The 22913-nt window shown below is 61.2% G+C and overlaps 2 protein-coding genes across 3 annotated transcripts in view; one reads left to right on the forward strand and one right to left on the reverse strand.

Moving 5' to 3' along the window:
• The window catches only part of TSPAN4 (tetraspanin 4), a 559204-nt gene that overhangs the window by 33044 nt on the left and 503247 nt on the right, over positions 1 to 22913 (forward strand). The window lies entirely within an intron of this gene.
• CHID1 (chitinase domain containing 1) lies at positions 1399 to 21529 on the reverse strand. The gene is made up of 11 exons (XM_021692177.2): positions 21468 to 21529; positions 14723 to 14876; positions 14045 to 14194; positions 13674 to 13806; positions 12955 to 12999; positions 12384 to 12490; positions 11968 to 12029; positions 8767 to 8859; positions 4162 to 4263; positions 3485 to 3640; positions 1399 to 1474 (listed from the first exon to the last, which is right to left on the reverse strand). The coding sequence occupies exons 1-11, from the start codon at positions 21473 to 21475 to the stop codon at positions 1399 to 1401; spliced, it is 1086 nt and encodes a 361-aa protein (XP_021547852.2). The 5' UTR covers positions 21476 to 21529.

Raw genomic sequence — 22913 nt, forward strand, 5'->3', positions numbered from 1 at the left:
TGGGGGACGAGGAGGGTGCCGGGGGCCACCACCAGGACCACAGAGTCTCTGGCCTGGCCCTATTCTACAGCGAGGCGGGAGGAGGCCTGGCGTAGGGGTGACTCTGGGGCAGCCCTAGGCCACAGCCCTCCCCAGAAGCAGATGTGACCCCTCGCCTGCTTCAAAATCCTCAGGCCGCTCAGCACCTGGTGCCTGCCGGCCGCAGCCCTGCCACCCCTGCCCAAGGCCCTCAGCCCCTCTCTGCAGGACACACCCACCGGCAGGCCTCCACATGCCCTTGAGGCGCGTGAGCTGCAGCACCGTGCCCGCTCCGACCCACGGGAGGCCCCGCTGAGGTGTCACCTGCTCCCGCCAGCGTGAGGCAGGGGACCGGGTGGTGGCCTCCTCCAGCCTGACTGGGCAGGGCGGCCAGCGCTCCCCCGACACACAGGCATAGCCCTGGGCCCACACACCACTCTCCAGCCAACCCCTCCGCGGGCCCGGGCGGGCCCGCGCTCCCCCCCCCCGGGCCCCCCGCCCGCGGCCCCCAGTGGGGCGCGGCTGGCGGGGAGGCGGAGGCCGGCAGCCTGGGGGGGGGGGGACACCTCAGAAGAGGGTGGGGAGGGTGGGCGGACAGCCAGAAGCCCCCACGTCTGAGGACGGGTGGCGCGCGGGGGCACGCATACCCACACACACCGTCGTAATCGAGGCCCCGTCTCCCCGCCTCCAACAGTCAGGGGCCAGATGCTGGCGGCCAGTGGAGGCCGTGTGGTGTGTGACCCGGGCTGGGCGCGTGCAGGGTTCACTGCCAGGCTGGGGCTAACAAGCCTGAGGACGCACTCCACGTGCTGCCGTGGGCCCACGTGGAGCGTATGAACAGTAACTCTCCACCCTTGAGGTGGTGGCAGAGATGAACTGTGTCCCCCAGATTCCTATGCTGGAGTCCTGGCCCCCAGCACCCCAGGATGTGGCCACATCTGGAGATGGGGCCTTTACAGAGGTGCTGGAGGTAACATGGGGTCACCGGCATGGGCCCTGATCCAGCGTGACTGGGGTCCTTACAGGAAGAGGGGATCAGGACACAGACCCGCATGGCGGGACGACCCTGTGAGGACCCAGGGAGAGCACGGCCGTCCACACACAAGGAGAGAGGCCTCGGGGGGACCCCACTCTGTCCACGCCTGCACCCTGGCTTCCAGTCTCTGGGACTGGGGGCCGGTGCGCATCTTCAGTGTCTGTAAGGAGTGCAGGCTGCCTGAGCACCGGAGGGCTAACACCTCCCGGCCCCCACAGGCCCGGGTCAGCAGAGCCTGAGGCTGGAGCAGAGGCAGGCAGGTAGGGGGCACTGGGGCCCTCTGGCCTTACACAAGTATGCTCCTACTCCCAGCTGACCGCTCAGCAGACACATGGCGAGGCTCCCTAAAGGCCTGGGGGCTGGTGCTGGGAGCCCAAGCTCTGGACGCGGCTCTGCCCACTGTCTCCTTGAGCCGGGCACCTGGTCAGGGACAGGGGCAGAACAGGGGCACCAGCAATACTTCCAGAAATTTCTCAGCAATCCCGTCAGAGAGGGGCTGCAGTGGGGAGGGGGCAGCATGTGAGGAGCACAGTGGGCCAGAAGGTCAGGGAAACAGGAAGGGGGAGCTCTCGGGGATGGGGTGGCCGGGTGCCGAGAACCCCAGTCTGCTGTAGGGAGATGGGGCAGCGCCCCAGCAACCGACCAGGCACCATCTCAGCCCCCCGGGACCTGGGGAGCCACTCCTTGGCCTCCCTGCCTCAGCTCCTGCTGTCTATGCCACATCCACACCACTTCCCAGCAGAGGGGCAGGCCCTGGTTCAGAGACACAGTGTGTGTCCAGTGCCAGGGGCCAGGTGAGGGGTGGGCACCACAGGCCTGCACCAGACGCCAGCGTCGGCTGTGCAGACACGGGATGTGGTCCTGGAGGGGCCACCACCTGCCCGTCCCCACCTCAGAGCACGGCAGATCCTGATGTCCCACCCACGGAGGGGCCCAACCCAAGGACAGCCAAGGTGAGAGGTGGTCGTGGCCCCTCATGGGCATTCTTCCTTGTCCTGGAGGCCCAGCCCTCAGAGCAGGAGGGGCCTGGAGGAAACAGGGAAGCCCCCCACCCCTCTGGGTAGGTGGCTGGTAGCAGCCCCTCAGAACCCTCTAGTCCAGCCAAGGGCCAACCAGGCAGCTTCTGTCCCCCCACCCCCCACCACAGCACAGCTGGAGGGGGTCGCCACGGACGACAGGTACGGACAGGCCTGGACAGGCCTGGCGGCGGCAGGCACCCAACACTCAACCCCCCTGCCTAGCCTGACATGCTGTGCCCCTGGCGGAGGCAGGCCTGCAGGTGACCCGCAGAGACCACCCCTGCAAAGACGGCAGGCTGCAATAGGCGCGCACCCAGGTCACAGCACCCGAACCCAATCTCCACCGAAAGGACAGTTCTCCAGAAGAGCAGCTGGCTCACACGGTTTCCAGACCCCCCAACCGAAGGTTGAGAAGATTCAGGATTGCCAAAACACCCAGCGCCCAACAAGGCAAACTTCACAACATCTGGCATCCAACCAGATGAGAGGATGGTCGAGCCTAGGAAGGGGGTCACACCCCCCTCGGTCAGTCCCGGGGTGCGAGCTGCTGTCCAAGGAAGGACAGCAGCTCCTGATGAGAACAAAGGACACACAGAGCTCTGCAGAGCTCCAGCCAGACAGGAGCACGGGAGGAGAGCCACCGGCTGACCAGCTGACCGGACCCAGGACGGGCCCGACTCAGGGCGCAGCTGTCGCAGCCGAGCCCACATGTGGGAAGAGCAGGAGATGTGGAGGAGGACACCCGACACAAACTTCTGGACGTGAGCCCCACAACATGTAAGCGGGAAAGGTGGGGAGGGGACAGCATGTGAGACACGGGCAAAGAAGCCAATGAAAACTGAGCGAGAGAGAAAATGACACGAATATCAGTGGGCGGGGACGAGTCCACCGACCTGACCCATGTATTTGAGAGCCCGGAGGAGAAGAGAAAGAAAGGGACAGAAAAAACATTTAAAGAAACTGGCCAAAATTGTTCCAGATCTCATGCAAAGTATAAACACACGGGTCCCAAAAGCTCAACAAAAACCAAGTGCAAAACACATACAGAAAACCACATGAGGGGACGCCCGAACCAAAACTGGGCCAGGCACTGCCCCAACGGACAGGTCACAGCAGGAAGATGGACACAGGAAAACCCAGGATCACAGACTCAGCAAAAATATCTTTCAAAAAATCAACGCCAAATGAAGTTTCCGTGCCACTCGCGCTGGGAAGGCAGTCCGCATGCCTGTGGATGGGGCGGAACCTCAGGGCCTGTCCCGCCCCCCAACCTGACAGGCTCAGCCCTGCCCGGCCCCTCCCCAGCTCTCAGCCACCACCTCCAGGAGACTTGCAGACCCCCAGCAACGACGGCCTGGGACGCAGGACAACACAGGGGGCCGTGCTGCATGGTGGGGAGCCCTGGGCTCACCTGGCCCCGATGACAGGCTCACGTGCATCCCTGGAGGCTGCATAGTCCATGCCGTAGAGGTTGAGGCCCAGGAGGATCTTGCTGCGCCACTTGGACTTGGGGTCCAGGACCTGGACGCAGGCTCGAACCCAGGACAATGGTGCATTGGGACCAGGCCTGCGGGGGTGAGGGAGGAGTGGGTTTCAGCAGCAGGCAGAGGCCTCAGGCCACGCACTCTGGGCACCGCAGGCTGTGGCAGGGGGAAGGGAGGGCAGCAGACACAGGCCTCCTGCGGTGCCTTCTAGCTGGACCCGGGGCCTCTGCGGTGGACAGAGGCAGCAGTGGGCAGCACTGTGGCCCCGCCCACAGGGGCACCTTCTCGTTGGCAACACGGTGGGCGCAGTGCCAGCGGCCACTATGCTGGCAGAGATGGACACCCCAGGACGGTGTTCCCACAAGGGCTGTCCTCTGCCCTCCCTCAACCGCCCCGGAAATGTGAAGGCTGCCCAATGCAGGAGCAATGGTGGGCCAGGCCCCCCATGTCCCTGGAGCCAAGAGCTGACAGCAGTGTGGCTCCAAGCACGCTGGTGGCAAGCCAGGCCTTGCCCCTCTGCCTGTCCAGTGTCCGGGCCCCAGAGGAGGCGAGCATTTCTGTGCCAGGCCATGGAACCCGCTGGGCCCTTGGTGCCCACACTCACTGCTGTGCTGTGGGGTAGTCGTAGGTCATGAGGCTGAAGCCGTCCAGCACGGGGGCCAGCTGCTCAAACTCCTTGTGCGTGAACATGCCCAGCTGGTCGGTCCTGCAACAAGATACGCATGTCCACCACTACCCGTCTCTCACAGCCCAGCCAGCCCCGTCCCCGGCTGGCACCCGAGTCCACCTGAGGACCCAGCAAGCTGGCTGTGGGGGCGCCCAGACCATGCCCCTCCCTCCCTCCACTCTGGGAGGGCTGCAGGTCACTTTCCCTGGAAAGTAACTGGTCACTCGGTTCCAGGGCACAGCCCGCGGCTAAGTCAGGGCCACATTCCAAGAGAAGGCCAGCAGATCAAGCCCAATGTTGGCGGTCAAGCAAAGGCTCATTTCTCTCCGTGTCCCAGTCCTCCCCACCATGCATCCGAGGGCGAGATCAGCCCAGCTCCAGGATGGCCCCATTCCCCCAGGTGGTCCGTCTGCTAGCCTGTCTGCTCTGCCTGCAGCAGCCCCTAAGACTGCCAGATCCCCAGGGGGACTCTCCACATCGTGAGTAGAGACAGGACCCCTCTTCTCAGCCTGCACCCCGGAAACGCTGGGCAACTGTGTCCCACTGCAGGGACCTCAGAGACGTTCATCCATTCCATGGGACCCAGGTGACCCTGAGATACTCTGTCTCAGGGCAGCCCCACTCAAACCCAGAGCAGAGCCTCTCCAGCTGCCTTTGGGGGGAGCAGGCAGGATGCCAGGCCCAGGCCCCGCAGAGACACGGGGCACCAACAAGACCTGAAGATAAGCAGTGCCAACAGACAATGGCCTCGACGAGGAGCATCAGACACAACGGGGTGCTCAGGGGCACATCTGGGGGCAGATGTTTTGCTGGGCCAGGACAGCCATACTCCCTGATGGGGACAAGCCCCCCAGAGTGGGCCGGAAGATGCCAGGCCCCAGCAGAAAGAAGATGGGCCACAGGTGGCTTGCGAACACATCTCATACCCTCCAGGCCTCAGCCCTGGGGAAGCACAAGAACAGTGGGCACGTGGGTTCTGGGAAAATGCTTCCCATTTCAAAGGCTCACCCATCTCCAGGTGGGACATTCACATAAGAACCCAGACACCTAGGCCTGCCGTTGCCGGACTCAGTGGCTCAGGAGGGGAGGCAGGGTGTGGGCGGCTGTGAGGCGGTCTAGTGGGGGGGGCGCACCCCTTAGTCCCATGTCTTGGTCCCTGCAGTGCCTGGTGGTTTCCGCAGAGCATTTGGCGCCAGAAACCTTCCCTACTCAACTGGGAGAGGGGACCCCACCCAGGGTCCTGGAGGGGCCAGGACCGGGTGTGAAGGAAAGGCCAGCCGGGGGCAGGACTCCAGCAGGCATGGGGCAGCAGGAAATGAGCTTGGGGGAGGTCCCCAGGAGGCCCACTAGCAAACCCGCTCCATGAGGCATAAGGCCTGCCTTCTCTGGGCCTGCTGGTGCTCAGAGCAGACTCGCCTGATGAGGGCCACGGGGGTCGGGGAGGCCCTTCCCCCGTTAATACTCTGCCCTGAGAAGTCCACAGTTTAGGGAGGGCTGCTGGAGTAGTCAGGCACGACTCCTTGAGCCTCTCCTCCCCTGCGAATTTCAGGGGCTACCCTGTCAGAGGTGGTTTCCGCTTTGTGAAGTCTGTTCTACAGTCTCACCCTCCCGTGCCCACCACACCCTTCCTGGGGCATCCAGCTCTTCTGGGCCCATCCTCCACACGGGCACCAGCCTCCTGCCACAAGCCAGGCTCCCACACCCCTCCTGCTGGGATGGCCCTGGTCTGCCAGATGCTTCTGGCTGAGTCACCTTCTCTCCAGCCATGGGCAGCCCTCCTTTCTAGAAGGCTGGCAGCCACGCAGGCCCCTCTACTCTGAGACCCCACCGCTGCCAGCCTGCGTGCCTCCAAGGCTTCCGCCCTCCCCAGGACTCCCAAACCTCCACCCTCACCCCTCCTGCTTCACTCCCACATGGTGGACGCCTCCCTCGTCCATCACCCTGACCGGCTGCCATGTCTGGGGCTGAGCCCCACTGCCAGTCACCCCAACCTGCTGGGGACCCCACCTCTCATGGTGCCGACTGGTCTCTTCCCCAGAGAGGATCCTGTCCCATCTCCCTAGTCCCGTGGCCACATGCTTGTAGCTGACGCTGCACCCCTCGATCTTCCCCCAGACACCAAGACCGGCCACCTATCGGTGGTAAACCCCAAGTCCTACCCCTGACCAGCCCTCCCGTGGCCAACCCCCGTGGGGTCAGTGCAGGCTCTGTGCGTGGCCACTGGCCCCTGCCACCAGCCACAGGGCGGCCCCCACAGTGTGTGCAAGGCAGGTGTCACTGACCATACTCTCGCTATCAGGGCACCCACGTCGGCTCCCCACAGGCCTGGTGGCCCAAGCCCCTGACAGCCTCTGGCCTGCTCAACCCCAGGCTCCTCCACCTGGAGCTAGTGTCTCCATCTGTGTGTGAAGCTGAGTACATGCTCCACTGGAGGCAGGGCTCAAGGTCAGCATGGCTGCCTGTGCCAGGAGTCCCAGACACAGGCCCACAGCAGAGGAAAGGCATCGCATGCACGCTATCGTCCTGTGCACCAGCCGCGGCGAGGTGAGTGAGGAGCACGACTGCGCCCTGCTGCAGAAAACGCCAAGAGCCATTTACGGGCTTGTCTGTTGGGGAGCTGTCAGCAAGTGTGTGTGGGGGGGTCAGTGTTGGCAGTGAGCTGAGCTCCTGTGGGGCACCACCAGCCAGAGCCTCGGGGGAAACACTGGGCAGGCGGACAGCTGGGACAGCACAGCCCAGGCTCACAGCCCGGTCGCCAGGAAGGGCTGGCCCGGCCGTGCCCACAGCCCATCCCACCCAGAAGCCCCCACCCCAGCCCTGACCACACTGGCCATGGTCCCCCTGCTGGACATCCCCTATAGCTGCCTGAGGAGGGTGCACCCTCCCTTGGTGGCTGCAGGGTGAGGGGCGGGCCGTCTACGTCCTGCCTAGGTGCCAGGAGCTCGGGGTAAGAACCCCTGGGCACAGATGCACCCCACCGCAGTCCACCTGCCCTTCCAGGCCAGTCCCGGGGGTGGACCTGAGGGGCGTCCAGCCCCTGCACCCTCCCACACTCTCCAGCATATCCTCTGCACCCCCGCCCTACGCATGCGCCAGAAGCTGCTAGGCTCTGTGCAGAGGGCTGCAGGTGGGCGCCCCGGCCCTGCCTCTGGCTGTGGGACTGCGCAGCACCAGCCCTCAGCCTGAGGAGATGCCCCCAGCCCCTGAAGAGCTTACCTCCACGGAGGGCACCTCCTGTACCCATCCCACAGATGGATCCTGACCACAAAGGATGGCAGGGTCTCAACCCGGCCAAGGACCCCCTGGTCCCCAAGCCACCCACAGAAACTGGGAGGAAATGGGCGCCAAGCACCGTGGCCAAACCCACAGGCTCTAGAGGGTCCGCGCCTTGGCCTTCCCAGAGGAAAAGCTCCTCTTCCAGTCCCAGTCCCAGCCCCAACCTCAGGCAGCCACGAGAGGCCCCGCCCTGGGAGCAGCACAGGTCCCCACCGGAGCCAGCCTCAGGACACATGTGCACCCCACACACATTCACCAACGTGCACACATACATTCGTACGTGTGGGATAAAGGACAGACAGGTGGGGCTCTGGGTGGGCTCCCTCCTGGGTTGAGCAGCACCTGCCCTGCTCCAGCAGGGAGGTGTGTTGGCCTGTGGGACCCTCCCCACCCACAGTGGACTGAGAACCTTGACAGTGTGGGGAGAAAACTCAGATAGCAGGCTGATGCCCAGGTAATGCAAAGGGCATGGGGGAGCACAGCCCATAGCCTCTGGTGGCATGCCAGGCTCCGTGGGCCAACTGGTGCTTCTGTGAGCCCCTCAGCCTGGGAACACAGCTGGACATCACAGGCCCCAGAGGCCCACCCATCCTGCTGCCACTCGACAGGGTGGGCCAGTTGCTTCGTCCCAGGGCAGCAGGTGGGAGCCCAGTGTGCACCTGTGGGCCAAGGGGCTGGGCTGGCAAAGGCCAAGCAGAGCCCCCAATTGGTCCCACCCAGACCTCTGTGGCCGCCTCCCCAACAAAGCCCTGCCATCTGACCCTGGGTCTGCCCCTGGTCCCCACGACAGATCTGGAGCATCCATGGTGCCCGGCACTGGGTGACACCCTGGGCAGAGGGGACACGGCTCCAACAACTAGGGCCTGGGCTACTCGTCCTCCCTGTGCCCCGGGTTCCAGAAGGGTTGCCTCACTGGGCTGGGGAGGGTGAGCAGCCGGGCCGGGAAGGAGGGGGTGTGACCACACAGCCCGAACCTCCCACAGACGCGGCAGGTGTGGATTCCCTAAAGCTCTGCGTTGCGGTGAAGCTCCAGGGCTACACCTGAGAGTGAGTGCAAGTGTCTAAAAGATGCAGGCCCTCAAACTGAGGAACTCCTAACATCTTCCAGCGCTTGGCTGGAAGGGTGCAGCCTTCCGCTGCTGATGTGCGAGGACATGCTGCCGTGGCTGACACGGATCCCCAGCCCCAGCTCCCACGGCGTCTACCCGCCCAGGGTTGCTACTGACTGGGACGGAGCTGCCCGCCCCCAGCGAGCAAGGAACTTACCCAGGGGTGACAGCCGGTGGGATGACCAGGATGGCCAGCAGCCGGGCCTGGTGCAGGGCCTCAGCCAGGTGGGTGAGCATGTGGATGAGGCCCCTGCAAAGAACCAGGAGATCAAGAACAGGAAGTCGAGAGGCCTGACCCAGACCCACTACAGGGCAGGCGCCCCTTCATGGGCACCTTGTGCCCTGGACGACTCCAGTGTGGCCCTGCACCGTGCAAATGCTTGAGCACCAGGGCAGCCCAGCAAGTCCTGCAGGGGTCACCCTCCACCCAAACTGGGCCTGCTCAGAACTTGGCTGGTCCCTGTCCTTCCTCGCTCAGGGTCACCGAGAATGGCATGGGGAACAAAGGGGCATCTGGGCAGCACCCCAGCACCTCTGGCCTCTCCCAGACACACAGCCTGCCCAGGGGGTGGGGAAGGACCTACATGTGCCCAGCATGCTGACCTGCTGGTGGCTGGGTCAGCCCAGGCCACGAAACACCACCTGGCCTACTGGGTGCCACACAGCACCTGAGAGATGCCCCAGGACCAGAATAGTGAGGACAGCTCCACCAACCAGGCCTTGTGCTGTGGCGGAGTCCTAGCCTGGTACCCCAAAGCACTGGCCTCAACTACCCAGCCCCCTCCTGTGGCCACCCCCAGCCTGGAAGATACCCAGACACAGCTGTCTGTCTCAGTCCTAGGCAGGGCAGGGGGGCATCCTCCACCCTGGGACACACAGAAGGGACACCTGTGGGTGGGCATCAGGCGTGGCTCCCCACTTGTGCACGGGCATGTCTCAACAGGAAGTGGGCCACCAGGTGGGGGACAGAGAGGAAGCTGGAGTCGTGGACTCCTCTGGCCCCAGAGGCGTGGCAGGTACGCCCAGTGGAATGGAGACGAAGCCAGCTCCAGGCACCCCATCCCCCTCACGCCACGCAGCGAGGACCACCTAGTGACAGGTGCCCAGGAGCCCTGCAGGTGGCTAAGCTGCGCTCTGTGTTCAGTCTGGCCTGGGCCCAGTCTGCAGAGCCCAGTGCATCCACCCCTCACGCACAGTGCAGATCAGAGGGGCTAAGGCACGGTATTCTCACCAGCGGGGATGGCAGGGCTGTCCTGGCTGCCCTTGCATGGCCAGGGCACGGGCCCAGTGCCCACCTCCAGGCCCCCCTCCACACAAGTGTGCAGAGGAAGGCTGCGGCCCCGGATGCCTCGAGGAGGGTGGCTGGGTACTGACTGCTGGAGCGCGGCTCGGCAGGAGTGAGCCCTGGCGCGCGGAGTCTCTCCTGTAAGGAGGCAGCCTGGGCTCGTCAAGCCCTTGGAGAGCACACGCCCCTATCCCTGCTGCCGACAGCTGTCGCGTCTGCAGCACGCCCGGCACTGGCTGTCCTGGCTTTCTGGACGGCCCCAGGACTGCGTCTTTGTGAGAAGGGAAGGGTGGTTTTGTGCCCCTGGGGCAGCACCCACCAGCTGGGAACCTGGGGTCACCTGTGTGCCCTGCGCACGTGTGGAGGGGACCGGGCCACTCACTGGAGCTGGGCACCATCCCTGCCTGCTGCAACTGCTCGGACCACCTGCTCCTCCCCAGAGGACCTCTGTGGGAGGGAGGCCCGGGGGGCCCGCGTCCAGGGTGTCAAGCCGACGCTGTGCCGCCGTGCCCCACACCACGCAGGCCATGTGCCCCACAGCATCTGCCGACAATGGCCTTTCCAGGCTGGCCTCTGGAGAAGGAACAGTGCCCTCGGACACCTCGTCAGACGCCCCAGTGAGGGTGACAGGGGGGACGGCCTTGTGAAATGTTCCTGTTGTGCCTCGCTGCCGCCAGGCCCATTCCGTCCTGGGAGATGGCTCCCAGGTGGCGATGTGCCCAGAGCCATCTGTCATCCTGGCTGCTCTCCGCCCCACTCCACCTGGCCCCCGACTGCCCTGCTGGCCGCACCCTCATCACGGGCCTGCTACATCCTGGCTGTGGCTCAGGTAGGCGCCCACCCCCTGCAGCGAGCCGGGGCAGAATGAAGCTGCCTGGTGAGAAGGTGCAGGGGAAGGTCTCCAGCTCCGCCTCCAGAAGGTGCTGGACAGTCACCTCGTCAGGGCTGTTGCCTGGGAGGAGAGGTGAGGAGGGTCTCTTGGCTGAGAGCCAGGACCCCAGGCACAGTTGCCCTGTGCTAGCTCCCGATAAACACAGGAAGCCCCTCAACTTGGTTCGCACTATCTCTACCCATCCTCCCCGCCCAAACTGGGCCTCATGGCCCTCCTAGGGCTAGGGGCTTGGGCCCAAGTGCAGTGGGAACCACAGCTGCCCAGACAGGCCTGCCCCTCCAACCCTGGGCAAGGAGACCCCAGGCATGCCTGGCTCCAGGCACAGATGAGAGCCAACAGCATGCCTTCCACCTGCACTTGGACACCGCCTCTGAGTGGGCAGAGAATGGCCTGCAGCTGCAGGAGGACAGAAGGGGGTCCGCCCTGGGGGCAGCCCTAGCCCAGTGCTCCCTGCTAGGGCAGGCAGGCATGGAGAAGCGGGGGCGCAGGGGGAGGACGGAGGGACTCAGGCTTTGAGTTGGGACTCTTTCAGGCAGAAAAGGGAGGGGATGTTCCAGAGCCAGCGGTGGCTGGCTGACGGCTTCTGCTGTCCCCGACACCGTGTGGGCTACCCCAGCACTCTGCCACGCGAACATCCAAGACACCCTGCGCAGCACAGCTCGGGACTCCCTCGGCCCTTTGTGGGGCTGACCCCCATGTCCCTGATGGAAGTGGGTGGTGGTTGCTGCAGGCAACACATGACCACTCCCGCCCCGCCTGGTCACTCTGGTCACAGGCAGGGTGGGTGCCACCACGAGGGGAGCACACAGAGCCTGCAGGCCTGGGCGGCTGACTCATGTCCTAGATGACTTGGTGACTGGCGTCAGCGGACCTCTTCTCAGCAGAGGGGCTCCTGCTCATGTCCAAGCCTGACCATGCCATCACCACCTGGGCCAGTCTCCCCCAGCACACTCCTGGGGGATGCTTATCACACTCCCTTCACCATCCACGCAGGCGTCCGGGCGGGCAAAGCAACAGTGCGGCCAGAGCCGGACGCTGGCCCTCGGCTGCTTCCGGGGCCATCCCTGCCCCTGGGTGTAGACCGTGGGAAGAAGGCCCTCCCCACGATGGCCCTCCCTCAGTCCTTCCTCCACCCTCCTCCAGGATGCCAGGGGGACAGGAAGAGCACAGAGCCCACTCACACGTGCTTCTGGCTCAGCAGCTGGCTCCAGACCTCCACCACGAAGCCGTCAAAGTGCTGGCTCTGAAAGGCACAGGGCAGACAGAGAGGGTCCGAGGAGCCCGGAGGGGTGGGTGGGAAGGCTACCGAGAGCCAGCCACCGCCACCCACACAGTGAGGTCATGGCAGGCCCCGAAGCCCCTCTTTGAAGGGCGCAGTGTGGAGGTCCCCAGAGGAGCCAGGAGCAGGGGGGCTGGGCCTCTTGTGTCCTGTCCACTTGTGTGCCTCTCCAACCCCAACCCCTGGGGGCCTGAAGGGCCAGGAGGGCAGTGGGCAGCCAGGTATCGCCCAAGGGAAGCCTCCCAGCCCAGAGGACCTCTGTGGTCAAGAGGGAGCCTAGGGCAGCCTGGGCTGACCCCATGCAGCGCCGGGCCTCACCTTGGCCACCTGGACCATGGTCTTGCCAAGCTCTTCTATCTCGTCTTCGCTGTCCAAGACATTCCGGAAGTCGTCATGAGTCCAGTCCTCAAACAGGAGTCGGGGCACTTGGGGAATAGACCCACACAGGGACTGTGACCCCTCTGTACTTGGCCCCACCCTCAGGGCAGCCCTTCGCCACCACAGCAGAGTGACCACATAGCTGAGCGCCCACATGGCCTGGTAAGGGAGGGGCACTGGGTAATGCCGACCTCTTTCCCCCTCACACACCAAGTTTCTGGGTGCCCGCTCCTCACGCCTGGCTCCTGCCGGACCGTCTTCCACCCTGATTAGTCTCCAGCTGGCCCCACCCCCCAGGGCTCCTCCTGTTCAGCCGTCACCTGTCCCCTTGCTCCAATCCCCAGCCCCTGCTAATCCCACTGTACTCTGGGAGCACCCTTGCCACCTGTGAGCTCCAGGACTGGGCAGGTAGGGCCGGCATCACTCTCAGCCCGGTCCTGCCACGGCCTCTACCTCACAGCATGCGGCTTAAGGGCTGGGTGCCCTGACAGTCCAGGCCCAGTGGACTTACCAATACGTAAGCCCTTGGCCTGCTTCCTGACTGCCCGCAACCACCCTGTGGGACAAGGAGAGGACAGTCGATGCAGGGACACGTGAAGACCCAGCCCACCCCCAAGGAAGAAAATGCCGGGGCCCCTGCAATGGACGTGCAGAGGGGAGGCAGCAAGAGAGAATCTGTGCGTCCAGCCCCCTCCTTCTCTTCCTCCCCCTGCAGAGCAGCCAGGGCAGGTCAGACCTCTGGGTCACTGGGGAGAAAGTGGTGGCATTGGCCACATCTAGAGAAAAGTAGCCTCGAAGGCGGCTAGGACTGTTTCTTGGAACTAAAGGGTGCCTGAGGGCCAGGTCCCAGTGCTGCCCAGCCTGTGTCCTCTGACATGCCCTCCCAGCATCGAGGGATGGTTTTGGGTCTCAGAACACCACAATCAGCTAACACACCCTCTCTCCAAACCCCAAAGGGGGACGGCTATGTGAACTTGGATGCGTGCTCACGGAGGTGGCTGCCAAGATAGCCAGGCCCTCCTGGACACCTCCTCCCTGGACCCTGTGTACAAACTGCCAAAGGGACAGGGTTTGGGCCAATGCCAGACAGTCTCACCTCGTGCACATACACTCAGCTACACACACACTCCCAGACATAGAGTCACACCCTCACACTCACACACATGCAGACATGCACTCACACCCTTCTGGGCCCTCAGGACAAGCACAGATGAGCAGCAACGTGAGAACCTTGGTCCACGTCGTGAAGGCCTGTGACCTCGAACATCTCCCGACCCCGCCGCTTCAGTTGTAGCCACACGGGTGAGATGTGCGTGAACTTGCTCCCGAAGACCTTTGCAACATCATAGCCATGGCTGTTCCACTGGCAGAAAATGGAGAACAGATGAGTGCACTTGCAGCTGTGGACAGAGGGCCCTAGAGACACCACAGGACCACCTGGGCCACGTGGGACAAGCCCCCAGAAAACCCTTGAGATGGCTGTCACTTCTTCGGGAGGCCTCTCTCCCCATGTACCTGCACGGCAGCAACCCTGGGAGGTGAGGACCCCAGTGGCCACCTTGCCCTTGGGACCTCCCTCTCTGCCCCAGGGCCTGGCTTACTGGAGTGACGTAGCCCAGGACGTCCCCAGCAAAGTGCCTCTCCCGGGCCTTTGCTGAGCAGTAGCTACGATGCTCCAGAACCACATCCTCAGCCCTAAGGTCCATCACCACCAGACCCCGGTCTTGGACAGGCTTCTCTGAAAACTGAGTCTGAAATAAAAGCAACAGGACAAAATGGTCAAGGCCTGCTGTCCACAGGCAGGACACGGGACCCCGAGGAACAGCAACGGTGCTCTGATCAGCCAGGCACTGTGTCGTGGGATCAACACAGTGCTGCTGACCGGAGACCAGAGGGAAAGGTCCACCCTTGAGGAGCTGACAGTCCCTGAGGACTCACTCTCCCGTCCCAGAAAAATGGCGCAAAGGCATGTCTCTTGTCTGATCCACTCGACCACCGCTAAGATCATAGAACTCCGCAAGGCAGGACGAGAGTATGGCCACGGGAAGAAGCAGAGGCGGTGTGAGGGCCGAAATCTGGGCCAGTGGGGGTGGGCACACCCTCAGCCCCTTCTCCAGAAGCTGCTCCCTCTCAGGCCATTGGCCAAAGCCCCGGGCAATACTGGCCAGCTGCCCGAGGAGGCCAAGGCCCCAGCCTCCCGGCTTACAGAGCGCTGCATCACAGGCCTCGGCACGCGACTCCAAGGGGCAGGAAGAGGCCAACCCCCAGAACACCCCTACCTTCTCCAGCAGTGTCTTCGAGGCGGCCTTTTTGGCATCTGACTTTGACAGAGTAGTATGAACAGAGCTGCAGGCCAGAGCAAGCCAGAGCGTGCTGAGCAGCGTCCTCATGGTGGGAGTATCACAGTGCAGTTCAACCTCGGGGGCCAGGGGGCTGTAGAGAGAGCAGAGCACACATGACCACCAGCAGTGTGGGGTGTCCCCTCTGCCAAATGGAGCACCTCATAGGGCCTGGGTCCTCATGGCACTGCCCGGGCACTGGCCCCAGGACAGAGCCCTACCCTGGGCCAGCCCTAGTGGCCTGACTAGCCTCCGGCACTGCTGGGCCCCTCGTTCCTCAGATGCCCAGAAAGGGGCCTCCCTGCTGCTGGTCAGAAAGCCTTCCCCACTGCCTCAGGGCTGCCCTGACCACGGGTGCCATCTAGGGAAACGGTGGCTGCCCCTCACCAACCCAAAGAAATCCAGGCTACTGGAGGGCTTAAGTGTAAAACAGCAGTGCCAAGGAAAGGCCTAGAAGAAAATATGGGTGCCTGCTTCTGAAAACTCAGGGCGGAGAAGGCCCTTCCAAGTACGTCAGCAGTGTGGAAGTTAGGGAAGAACAGGCCAACGGAATTCATTATATAGAAACGTGACACTTCAGGGGCGCCTGGGTGGCTCAGTTGGTGAAGCATCTGCCTTTGGCTCAGGTCATGGTCTCGGGGTCCTGGGATCGAGCCCCACGTTGGGCTCTCTCCTCGGTGGGGAGTCTGCTTGTCCCTCTCCCTCTGCCCCTCACCCCCGCTTATACGCTCTCTCTCTCAAATAAATTAATAAAATCTTAAAAAAAACCCACAAACTTTAGGGGCACCTGGGTGGCTCAGATGGTTAAGCGGCTGCCTTCGGCTCAGGTCATGATCCCGGGATCCTGGGATCCAACCCCGCATCGGGCTCCCTGCTCGGGGAGTGGGGGGAAGGAGCCCGATTCTACCTCTCCCTCTGCCTGCTGTTCCCCCTGCTTGTGCTCTCTGTCTGTCAAATAAATAAATAAAATCTTTTTTTTTTAAAGATTTTATTTATTTGACAGAGAGAGAGACAGTGAGAGAGGGAACACAAGCAGGGAGAGTGGGAGAGGGAGAAGCAGGCTCTCCGCCGAGCAGGGAGCCCGATGCGGGGCTCGATCCCAAGACCCTGGGATCATGACCCGAGCCGAAGGCAGACGCTTAACGACTGAGCCACCCAGGTGCCCCTAAATAAATAAAATCTTAAAAAAAAAAAAAAAAGTGACACTTTCATTTAGGAAACAAAAAAGCAAATTTAAAGAAATAATAAACCAGAAAAAAAATTAGAACGTACTTCACAAAGCATTCCTACCCATTATCTATCCATAATAAGCAAAGAACTTTTACAAATCAAGAATAAGAGGCTCCAGGGGCGCCTGGGTGGCTCAGTCGTTAAACGTCTGCCTTCGGCTCGGGTCATGGTCCCAGGGTCCTGGGATCGAGCCCCGCACCGGGCTCCCTGCTCGGCAGGAAGCCTGCTTCTCCCTCTCCGCTCCCCCTGCTTGTGTCCCCTCTCTTGCTGTGTCTCTCTCTGTCAAATAAAATCTTTAAAAAAAAAAAAAAGAATAAGAGGCTCCAATAAAAAATGCCCCACTACGAAAATACAGGAAATGAAGAGGTGTAGTCATACCTAAGTACACAAAACCCCAAACTCCCTAACACACAGCTGGCCCCTACAGACATGTTATCACAGATACCCTGTAAAGCCAGGCATACCCCATAATAGAGATACTGTGTAACACAAACACATTGCAACATAGAGATATCCCACAATGCAGAAGTACCCCACGTTATACACGCCCAAGATACAGAGATGCCTGTAATACACAGAGATGCCCTGGAGTACACAGAGACACCCCGAAATACACAGAGATCCCCCGGAATACACAGAGATCGCCTGGAATACGCAAAGACGCCCTGGAATATGCAGAGATCCCCTGGAATACTCAGAGATGCCCTGGAATACGCAGAGATCCCCTGGAATACGTAGAGGTGCCCTGGAATACACAGAGATCCCCTGGAATAGGCAGAAACACCCTGGAATACACAGAGACGCCCTGGAATACGCAGAGGCGCCCTGGAATACACAGAGATCCCCTGGAATACATAGAGATCTCCTGGAATACGCAGAGATCCCCTGGAATACACAGAGACGTCCTGGAACACGCAGAGGCGCCCTGGAATATGCAGAGATCCCCTGGAATACAAAGAGATACTCTGGAATACACAGAGATCACCTGGAATATACAGAGATGCCCTGGAATATGCAGAGATCCCCTGGAATATGCAGAGATGCCCTGGAATATGCAGAGACACCCTGGAATGCGCAGAGATCCCCTGGAATAAGCAGAGACGCCTTGGAATATGCAGAGATCCCTTGGAATATGCAGAGATCCCCTGGAATATGCAGAGACACCCTGGAATGCGCAGAGATCACCTGGAATAGGCAGAGACGCCCTGGAATACACACAGATCCCCTGGAATACGCAGAGGCACCCTGGAATACGCAGAGCTCCCCTAGAATACGCAGAGATGCCCTGGAATACGCAGAGCTCCCCTGGAATACACAGAGATCCCCTGGAATACGCAGAGACACCCTGGAATACACAGCGATCCCCTGGAATAGGCAGAGACGCCCTGGAATACACAGAGATCCCCTGGAATACACAGAGATGCCCTGGAAAAAGCAGAGATCCCCTGGAATACACAGAGATCCTCCGGAATACACAGCGATCCCCTGGAATAGGCATAGACGCCCTGGAATATGCAGAAATCTTCTGGAATACTCAGAGACACCCTGGAAGATGCAGAGATCCCCTGGAATACACAGAGACACCCTGGAATACACAGAGATCCCCTGGAATATACAGAGGCGCCCTGGAATATGCAGAAATGCCCTGGAACACGCAGAGATCCCCTGGAATATGCAGAGATCTCCTGGAATAGGCAGAGATGCCCTGGAATATACAGAGATCCCCTGGAATACGCAGAGGCGCCCTGGAATACACAGAGATCCTCTGGAATACACAGAGATGCCTTAAGCCCCAGAAACAGCACCTCAGCTTCACTAGCAATTAAAGAAGTAGACACGCAGTGTTGGTGAGGACTACAGGGTACTATGCTAACGGCGTGGACTTGGGACAGCAACAATTCTCGCGAGCTGTTCCTGGGAATTCAATTTGCGAAAATCTTTTGGATGACAATCTAGTCATAAGTATACTTTCCAACACGTGTTTCCTTTCACAAATTACACTTTGGGGGACTTCTGCACTTACGTGGAGAACCCATGAGGAGGTTCATCACAGCACTGTTTAAACAGAATAACACACATTTCCATATGCTGGCGTACGGACAGGCACTGTGATGCTCACAGTGCACTGGTCAGTGCAAATGTGACAAACTGCACACATGCAAAAGGATCCCAGCTTTATTTAAGAATTCCTACGTGTATACACACCTACAGAGAAAAGTACAGAAAGGGCGACACTAAAAAGTAAATGAGGAGGCTATCTGGACTGCTGATCATTCTGTAACTTTTTGGCTTTAGCTATATTTTCTGGCTTTCCTGCACTGGACTTTTATGAGCTTGCAGTTCTCTTTTAGGTTCTGCTCCCCCCCCAACCCCCCCAGCAATGCTGCCTCCTTGTCTTTCACTCTCAGGGCAGCTGAGTAACAAGCAGGCCCAGGCTGGCTGTAGCCCTTAATGAGGCTTTAAGGTGTGCAAGTGTGTTGGTCCACAGACTCACAGCCCCGGTGGACTGCCCCCTCCAGACCAGCTTAGGAACCATTTGGTGACAGAGCCAGAGGAGACCGCACAGGCCATGGGAAGCCAGCCTAGCCTCCTGCCCAGCAGGCAGGCATGTGGCCTTTCCTCAGGCTATGGGGTCACCAGAGCCCCAGCCAGCCAGGGTACGCCGTCAGGTGCCGACGGAGTCCGGCCTTCCGCAGCGCTCACCCCTCCATCCCCTCCACCCTGTTGACCTCCTGGCCAGGAGCTGGTTTGAGCTCCTCCAAAACCCTCCTCTCCAGCTGCTTCCCTTCACAGAGCAGCAAGTCTGCACACTGAGGCCCCAGATACTCCCACAGCATACCTGTGTAGGGCCATGGGAGAATAAAGCCCAGGTGAGGAGCCCTGGAGGTCCCTCCCCACGAGGCAGGGAGGCACAAAAGGCCCTGCCTCCTCCCATCTCCTGACCACAGCTCTGACTTGGGCTCTCTCAGTCACAGCAGAGGGCAGGTGGCACAGAACTCACACGGGCAGGCTGAGATCGCGGCTGCCAAGCTACGAGGGGCTAACTCTAGGAAGCCTGGCCACCAGGAGGCCAGAAAGACACCTGAACAAACATGGTTGCACAAGGGGCTACAGAGCCGAGAGGACAGCTGTGCATGCAGGGACAACCCCACCTGCTGGCAGGAGCCACATGGAGTGGGACAGACGGCCCACTCTGCCAGGCACCCCCACCTTTGACCCCAGCCCCTCTGGGTCCACTCCATGACCTCAGTCTCCTCCTCAGCTCCAGGGTGGAGGTCTGGGTCACACAGGATGGAAGGTATGAGAAACCAAGCGGGAGGGAGGTCCTCAAGCAATCCACAGTAGCCTGGGGTGTGCCCCAGTAGCCTTCTCGCCCTCTGTCCATGGCCTGCTGCCCCACCTGCTGCCCACCCACGCAGAGACCCCTCTGCCTATGGCTCACCCGCCCCTTGACCTATGATTTCACACTATGGGGAAGGAAGGGGAAAGGGTAGAGATGGGGCTCATCTGGGGGAAGGGAGATGGACCCTGCCAGGCTCTGTACACAGTGGAGAGAGCAACGGAAAGAGCCAGACTGAGCTCAAGGCCTGGACTGGCACTGCCACTGACTGACTGTGCCCAGTGGCCAGCCCTGGGATGAGGCATGATGGTATCATGAGAGGGTTGCTCATGAGTGCTGGGCTACTCCCTGACTGGCCATGAACTTTCCAGACCGAATGCCGGACATGTGGTGGTGAGGACACAGTGTGTGAGCTGCTGTGACATGTGGGGTGCTCGAGCAGCAGCAAGGCCCTTGTCTGCACCTTCCATGGCTCCCTGCTATGCACCGTGGGCCTGGACATCCTACCAGAGGCCTGAGGGCAAATTCTCCCATTGTGCTCTCTGCAGAGCCCCTGCTCTCATGTCCATTTTTTCCACACACACCAATGACCTCCTTTAGGCAGCACAGCCCCCCCAGAGTGTGGTGTGTAGTGAGCACTTCATGTCTGTGGTCACCGAGAGGGACCTGGGGAGGCAGGGGTCTCCGATCTGCTCTAACAACTGAGAGCCCCACTATTCCGGGGGCTCCAAGCTCCGGGGAGGACTGTTTCAGCAGTGTGTTGACCAAAGGACAGCAAGTCACAGCAGTAACTTTCAAATGTTTTTTGAGACCCACAGTCAGTGTGTATCATAGCCCAGTACCTGTGTGCAGGCGCCACGTGTGCATATGCACCGAATGTGTCGAGTGAAAGCCACTAACCAGAGCGAACCATGCTCTGTGATACACTGACAATTTTCCTATTTCATTTTTTTTTTTTATTTGAGAGAGAGAGAGAGTGAGAGAGCATGAGAGGAGAGAGGGTCAGAGGGAGAAGCAGGCTCCCCACTGAGCAGGGAGCCCGACGCGGGACTCGATCCCGGGACTCGGGGATCATGACCTGAGCTGAAGGCAGTCGCCTAACCAAATGAGCCACCCAGGCGCCCTTTCCTATTTCATTTTTAAGAAACTGATTTTTAGGGGCGCTTGGGTGGCTCGGTGGGTTGAGCATCCCTCTCTTGCTTTCGGCTCGGGTCATGATGTCGGGGTCATGAGACAGAGGCTCCGTGCTCAGTGGGGAGTCTGCCTCTTTCCCTCTGCCCTCCCCCCATGTGTGCTCCCTTGCTCTCTCTAAACGGATAAACCTTAATTAAAAAAAAGAAGGAAATTGATTTTTACCCATCAAATTGGTCTCACTATTCGGTAATATGCAGTTTGAGAAATGCTAACAGATGTGCCCTGAGCGTGTCACCAACACGCTGCTGGACCAAGAGCCAACTTTCTGGTTAACAGAGTTCGGCCGCTCCGCACCAAGGGTAATGGCCAGTCACAGGCATTCTCGCCTTTGAGCACAGGTCCTGGAACCAAGTGTATTCCTGGGTGGGGGTGAGCGCGCTCTGGGGAGGGAAGGCAGCGTGAGCGACAGGACACGCGCAGCCCTGGTGACATTTATTGACCGCGTGCTGCACGTCAGGCCCTGGGACACAGAAGTGGAGCAAATCCCGCTCAGAGGTGAAGAAGCTGCACTAACTCAACACAGCGACGGGCACGGATGCCACAGATGGCTCAAGGTCTAGTTCTGCCACCAACCCACTGTCCCCTAGCTCTGCGGGAAGCGAGGGGCTGACAAGTCACCCTCCATCGTGGGAAGTCCACAGCTTTCAAGGCACATGGCCGAACGAAGAGGGACCCAGCCTAGCGCCCCCCAACGAGCATGGGGCCGCCGGCCCCACCATCTGGCTTGGCCTCTGGGGACAGGGTGGCCACCACCCTCTGTCTCACCCACACCCTCTCACACCAGCCCCACACGCTCACACCCACCTCGGTCACACTAAGCGTGTTGGTCACACTCACTGTCTTCACTCAGGTCGTCCTGCACAAACTGGCTCTCACACCGCCACTCTCTCACCACTTCTCTCGCGGGCCCCCCACGCTCACCACTCCATCGCGCACACCCGCGCTCCCTCGCGCCGCGCCTCCTGCTCTCACACGCGTCCCCCGCGAGCCCGGTTTGCCGCGCGGAACCGAGGCCGTGCGAAGAGGAGGAAGAGCACGAGCCGAGACGCGGGGCGCGGACGCCACCCCGGCCGGCCACCGCGGGGCTCACCTTCATGTCCCGGAGGCCGGCCGGACCACCCTGGCGCGCGGCCGGAAGACGCTAGCAGGCGCCGCCGGAAGTCCCGCCCCAGAACCCTGGGTCGCCGCCGCCGCGCACGGCACGCTGGGGTAGGGGCGGGGCCGAAGCTTGGGGCGGGGCAGGGCAGGGGCGGGGGCCAGGCCCGGGTGGGGGCAGGGGGGGGGGCAGGGGCAGGGGCCGGGGGAAGGGAGCGGGGGGTATCTCTCCCTGGGAGGCTGGCGCCCCAGCCATGCCGCGAGCTGACCACACGGTGACCATCGGGAGTCGCCTCTCCCGGCCCCCCTTCTTCCCCTCTGGTGGCCCCCCTCCACCCTGGCCCTCCCCGACATCCCCCACAGCACCCGAGTAAGCGCAGTTCAGTCGTCCGCCTCAGGCAGCTTCCGTGTGGCCCCTGGACATCGAAAACCCCCGCGCAGCCGAGACCCTGGACTCTGTCCTGCCTCCAGGATCTGTGGCACCAAATTACAGCTCTTACAAGCTGGAACCTCCCCCCTCAGAGGGAAACAGAACCCCTCCATCTCAGCGCAGGCAAGAGGAGTGGGCACCGCTGGGACTGAACACAATGTGGCCAGCGATTTTCATCACAAGGCATTTTACACTGGATACAAGCTGACGGACACCACCCACCCATCCCTAGCTGTTCCCAGCAGTTTCCTGCAGAAAACCACACAACCGTCCCCACCCCAGCTCTGCCCCTCCAGCCCCAGGACGCCCTGCCTGGCTTGTTTCCCCATTTCTGCTGCTTGAGACGCTTCTTTCTGAACTGAACTTCGTTCTCTCTCTTCCTAGTCATGTTTCCTTCTTTCTCTTCCCTATATTCCCTTTTTTTTTTTTTAAGATTTTATTTATTTATTTGACAGAGACACAGCGAGAGAGGGAACACAAGCAGGAGGAGTGGGAGAGGGAGAAGCAGGCTTCCCGCCGAGCAGGGAGCCCAATGCGGGGCTCGATCCCAGGACCCTGGGATCATGACCTGAGCCGAAGGCAGACGCTTAAGGACTGAGCCACCCAGGCGCCCCAACTTCCCCATATTTCCTGCCAGCTGACCCTCCACAGTCTTCCCAGAGAGGGCTGGAGCCTGCTGTGTGTGCTGAGGCACATTATGTGCCAACTGTCACTGGCAGCTCTGCGTTCCTGGCACCCAGCTCAGCCCTGAGGACTGACTTCTGGGGTAGTGACCCTAGGTCAGGCAGAGCTCTGGAGAGGATCCCAGTCAGCTCTGCTAGGGGCCCAGGTAGCTGCTCAGT

This window comes from Neomonachus schauinslandi, chromosome 11 (assembly GCF_002201575.2).
Source record: "Neomonachus schauinslandi chromosome 11, ASM220157v2, whole genome shotgun sequence".
NCBI classification, from domain to species: Eukaryota; Metazoa; Chordata; class Mammalia; order Carnivora; family Phocidae; genus Neomonachus; species Neomonachus schauinslandi.

Coding starts and splice junctions, on each gene's coding strand:
- CHID1 (XM_021692177.2), bottom strand. Junction 14,195..14,722: donor CGAAGACACTGCTGGAGAAG/GTAGGGGTGTTC, acceptor CTTTTATTTCAG/ACTCAGTTTTCAGAGAAGCC. Junction 13,807..14,044: donor TCCTGGGCTACGTCACTCCA/GTAAGCCAGGCC, acceptor ATTTTCTGCCAG/TGGAACAGCCATGGCTATGA.